This window comes from Aristolochia californica, unplaced genomic scaffold (assembly GCF_029961685.1).
Source record: "Aristolochia californica isolate CCGP_79_NKW_82.1479 unplaced genomic scaffold, dmAriCali1.0.hap1 SCAF_3, whole genome shotgun sequence".
NCBI lineage: Eukaryota > Viridiplantae > Streptophyta > Magnoliopsida > Piperales > Aristolochiaceae > Aristolochia > Aristolochia californica.
Window position 1 is genome coordinate 20934259 of NW_027181992.1, and position 5017 is coordinate 20939275.

The 5017-nt window shown below is 41.6% G+C and overlaps 1 protein-coding gene and 1 non-coding gene across 2 annotated transcripts; one reads left to right on the forward strand and one right to left on the reverse strand.

Moving 5' to 3' along the window:
• Positions 1-963: 963 nt before the first annotated feature.
• LOC137959458 (uncharacterized) lies at positions 964-2428 on the reverse strand. The gene is made up of 3 exons (XM_068806828.1): positions 1984-2428; positions 1631-1710; positions 964-1377 (listed from the first exon to the last, which is right to left on the reverse strand). Exons 1-3 carry the CDS (start codon positions 2426-2428, stop codon positions 964-966), a joined length of 939 nt encoding a protein of 312 aa, XP_068662929.1.
• Positions 2429-4450: 2022 nt separating this feature from the next.
• LOC137960698 (small nucleolar RNA R71) lies at positions 4451-4557 on the forward strand. Its single transcript, XR_011114248.1, has one exon. It is a non-coding gene; the product is annotated as a small nucleolar RNA R71 (small nucleolar RNA).
• The last annotated feature ends 460 nt before the right edge of the window (positions 4558-5017 follow it).

Here is a 5017-nt window from a genome sequence, read left to right on the forward strand (position 1 = left end):
TTTTACAGTTTGGCATTCTCATAAGCATCATGATGTATCTCCTCCAACTCATTCAATTGCAATTTCCTCTCCTCACCCGCTTGAGCCAAATCAAAATTCAAAGCCTTAATGGCCCAATAAGCTCTATGCTCAAGCTCAATAGGTAGATGACAGGTTTTGCCGAACACTAGGCATAATGGAGACATCCCAATTGGAGTCTTATAAGCGGTTCGATAGGCCCATAAAGCATCATCCAATCGAGTGGACCAATCTTTCCTATCAAAGCGAACCGACTTCTCCAAAATTCGTTTGATCTCCCTATTAGAGATTTCCATTTGACCACAAGTTTGGTATGAAGTGGACACCCGATGAGTGATGGAGTATTTCTTCAACAAGGTCGCAAATGCTCTATTACAAAAATGAGATCCCCGATCACTGATGATTGCTCTCGGGGTACCAAACCGATTAAAGATATTTTCTTTGAAAAACTTTACCACCACTTTGTGATCATTTGTCTTACATGCAATAGCTTCAATCCATCTAGAGAAATATTCAACAGCAATAAGGATGTATTGATAGCCGAACGAAACAGGAAAAGGACCCATGAAGTCAATACCCCACACATCAAACAATTCAACAATAAGAATGGGGTCAAGAGGCATCATGTTCTTCCTAGACAAACAACCAGTTCGTTGGCATCTATCACACACACGACAAAACTCATGGGTGTCTCTAAATAATGAAGTCCAATAGAAACCACATTGCAAGACTTTAGCCGCAGTCTTTCTAGCACCAACATGTCCACCACATGCGTGGGAATGACAAAATTCAAGAATGTTGGCAAAGTCTTGCTCAGATACACAACACCTAATGACTTGGTCTGGACACACCTTGAACAAATAAGGGTCATCCCAAAAAAATGTTTGACTTGGAAAAAGAATTTCAACCGATCTTGTTTACTCCAATAATTAGGAATCTTACGAGTTACAAATAGTTGACTATGTCAGCAAACCAAGGACTCTGGGATACTTGAAGAAGTTGTTCATCAGGGAAGGACTCATTTAAAGGAAGGGATCCTTCCTGAGGTGCTACACATATCCTAGATAGATGATCAGCAACAACATTCTCACAACCCATCTTATCTCGAGTCTCATGGTCAAATTCTTGCAATTGCAAGATCCATCTAATCAAGAAAGGTTTAGTGTCCTTGATGGATAACAAGTACTTCAAAGTAGAATGATCAATAAACACTATAACCTTTGACCCTAACAGATATGGTCTGAATTTGTTCAACGCAAACACAACAGCTAGCAACTCCTTCTCAGTGGTAGTGTAATTCAATTGAGCATCATGAAGAGTGCGGCTAGCATACTGAATGACATAGGCAATTTTATCCGCCTTTTGCCCCAAAACAGCCCAATGCATAATCAGAAGCATCACACATCAACTCAAAATGCAAAGACCAAGTACGGGGTTCGACAATGGGTGCAGTGGACAAACATTTCTTCAGTGTCTCCAAAGCATGAATACAAGCATCATCAAAGGCAAAAGCAACATCTTGAGCAAGCAAATTCGTAAAAGGACGAGAAATTTTGCTAAAGTCCTTAATGAAGCGCCTATAGAACCCAGCATGGCCAAGGAAAGAACTCACCCCCTTCACAGAAGTAGATGGTGGTAGATTGGCAATTAGGTCAACTTTGGCTTTGTCCACTTCTATACCCCGCTCAGACACTACACGTCCTAAAACAATTTCTTCTTTTACCATGAAGTGGCATTTCTCCCAATTCAAGACTAAATTGGACTTAATGCAACAGGACATTACGAGTGAAAGATTGTTTAGGCATGTCTCAAAGCTAGAACCAAACATAGAAAATTCATCCATAAAGACCTCTAAAAAGTCACCAATCATGTCAGAAAAGATACTCATCATGCACCGTTGGAAAGTGGCAGGCGCATTGCATAAACCAAAAGGCATGCGTCTGTAAGCAAAGGTGCCAAACGGACACGTGAATGTGGTCTTTTCATGATCTTCTGGAGCAATGGCAATTTGATTGTAGCCAGAGTATCTATCTAAGAAGCAATAAAAATTGTGGCCGGCCAATCGCTCTAGCATCTGATCAATGAAAGGTAGTGGGAAGTGATCCTTCCTAGTGGCAGAATTAAGTTTTCTATAGTCAATCCAGACACACCACTTGGTGGTAGTTCTTGTGGGAATCAATTCACCACTCTCATTTTTCATTATCGTTATCCCCCCTTTCTTAGGGACAACTTGAATTGAACTCACCCAGGTGCTATCAGAAATAAAGTAAATGATGCCTGACACAAGCAACCTGATGACTTCGTCTCTCACAACCTCCTGCATACGGGGATTTAACCTACGTTGCATCTCACGTGAGGTTTTAGTCCCCTTCTCCAAATGAATACAATGCATGCATATGGAGGGGCTCATCGCTTTTAAGGCATCAAGAGTCCACCCCAATGCATCTCTGTGTGCTTGTAAAACTTCAGTCAATTGTTCCTCCTGCTCAGTGCTCAAATCAGAGGCAATAATGACTGGCAATGAGTTCATGGGCCCCAAGAACGCATACTTCAACGTGGGAGGAAGTGGCTTAAGATCTAGCTTGGAAGTTTCAAGAGGTTTGTCCAAGTCAAGATGAAGATCTTGTGGATGATCAGTTGTGACAACCTCATAAGCTTCCTCCAACAGAGGTACAGAACTGAGTAAAGAGTCAATCTCTCAAAAATATGTTTCCTCATCAAAATAGTCCATGTCTAAAGATGTTATGTAAGACTCAAAAGATTCAAGAGTGGATTCGTCATCAAGCATAACAGTCTCTATCTTAAATGCAGGACTCAGATCATCAGACTCAAGTGGATGGTGACCGACATTAAACACATTCAATGAGACCTTAAAATTTCCAAAAGACAACTCCAACTCACCACTTTTACAATGAATGACAACATTAGATGTGGCTAAGAAGGGACGTCCTAGGATGACAGGAATTTGGTTGGTCACATTGACTACTGCTTCTGTATCAAGAACAATGAAATCAACCGGGAACAGAAATTTGTCCACTTTTATCAAAAAATCTTCAACTATTCCTCGCGGTATCTTGACAGAATGGTTAACTAGTTGAAGTGTGATGGGGTAGGCTTCAATTTCCCCAAACCTAATTGTTGGTACACAAAGAAGGGAAGCAAATTCACACTTGCCCCTAAATCAAGAAGAGCTCTCTAGATGCTATGTTCACCAATGACACATGAAATTATGGGGCATCCAAGATCTATAACTTTAGGAGGAGTGTTGTGCTTCATAATTGAGCTTAAATTCTTAGTAAGAAAGACCTTTTTGTTAACATATTGTTTTCTCTTCTGTGTAAAAAGGTCTTTCAAAAATCGGGCATAAGCAGGGACTTGCCTAATAGCATCAAGAAGTGGAATGTTAATATGAACCTTACTAAACAGTTCCAATGTTTCATGCATGCTATCTCCATTCCTAGGTGGGCACGATAACCTCTGCGTATAAGGAGCTGGTGGGACTTGGTTAGGGATCTGCCTAGCTATTGGTGGAGAACTTGGAGTTTCTTCACTCAATGATGTGTCCCCATTGTCATCCTTTGACTCCTTTGACTTAGTGGTCCCTACCCCATTGTTCAACTCACGACCACTCCTAAGGGTGGTTATGGCTTTGGCTTGCTCGTGGTGGGGATTAGAACTCGACCCACTCGCATGTGTGCTTTTGGGGTGAGAAAAGGTTTGACTCAAGAGTCTATTTTGTGCTTGTTCACTCATGTCCCTGGCTAACTGACTCACACTCATTTGAAGTTTAGCAATGGAGGACTGTGTATTCTGCATGAATAATTGAAGTGTATCCTCAAGTGAAGGTTTTTGTGGAATCAATGGTTGTTGAGTGAAGTGTGGGCGCAGAGCTTGGGGTTGAGTAAACCCTGGAGGACCCCTAACCTCTGGGCCCTTGGACCATGAGAAATTTGGGTGCCTAGTCCAACCCGGATTATATGTTTCCGAATAAGGATCGCTCCGGTTTGGTCTATGAAAATTTTGAACTGCATTCAAATCCTTAATGAGCTCCAGGTAGGATGAACTAGATGGACACATTTGTGTGAGATGAGATGAACTAGAGTATATGGCACAGACAGTAGATGGCTTAGGAGCAGGTGAACTCTTGTACACCATAAGGGCATCAATTTTTCTAATCAACCCCTCAATCTTGGCCATGAGCATGGGTGTTTCTCTAACCTTGTAGAGACCCCCTCTTTTGGCTTCGTGGGATCTCCTATCAACATTAAATGACAAACCCCATTGTTGAGATTGATCACTCAACGTTTCAAAGAAGTCCCATGCCTCATTAGCACTCTTACCCATCAAACTCCCATCACTCGTTGCATCTACCATGGATCTAACCTTGGGTGTAAGACCTGGATAAAAGTATTGCAATAAATACAATTTCTCAAACCCATGATGCGGACACCTACGGATCAAATCCTTCCATTTCTCCCAAGCCTCATAAAAGGGTTCACCCTCCTGCTGCATAAAGTTGGAGATTTCTCTCCTGAGCGTTGTAGTTCTCTGAATGGGAAAGTACTTGGACAAAAATTTTGTGACTAATGTGTCCCATGAAGTAATGTTGCCCACCTCTAAGGAATTAAGCCAAGACTTGGCCTTATCCTTAAGTGAAAATGGAAAAAGTCTTAATTGGATAGAGTCATCTGAGAAATTCTGGAATCAGAATTTGAAAGTCGCACTGATATCTAAGAATTCCTTGATGTGGTAATAAGGGTCCTCCTCCAATCAATAGAATGTAGGGAGGAGTTGGATCACACCCAGTTTCAACTCATAACTGGCAGCAGTAGTGGGTGGCAATATAATGCTAGAAGGTGATGTGATGTTGGATGGGATAGAATAATCCCTCAGGGCTCTACGGTCACCTGCTACTGGTAACTCTAATGGTTCACCCTGATTGGCGATGATAGCTCCTAACTTGACTTCTAGTGTTTTCCTACAATTATGTTCTACCTCT

What these genes read in the sequence shown, in the direction of transcription:
- LOC137959458 (XM_068806828.1), bottom strand. Translation starts at nt 2,428, where the DNA reads ATGAGCCCCTCCATATGCATGCATTGTATTCATTTGGAGAAGGGGACT. An exon ending in TGAAAAGACCACATTCACGT is followed by an intron (nt 1,711 to 1,983) that starts GTCCGTTTGGCA and finishes TAGGACGTGTAG; the next exon opens with TGTCTGAGCGGGGTATAGAA. An exon ending in CATCTACTTCTGTGAAGGGG is followed by an intron (nt 1,378 to 1,630) that starts GTGAGTTCTTTC and finishes TTGGGGCAAAAG; the next exon opens with GCGGATAAAATTGCCTATGT.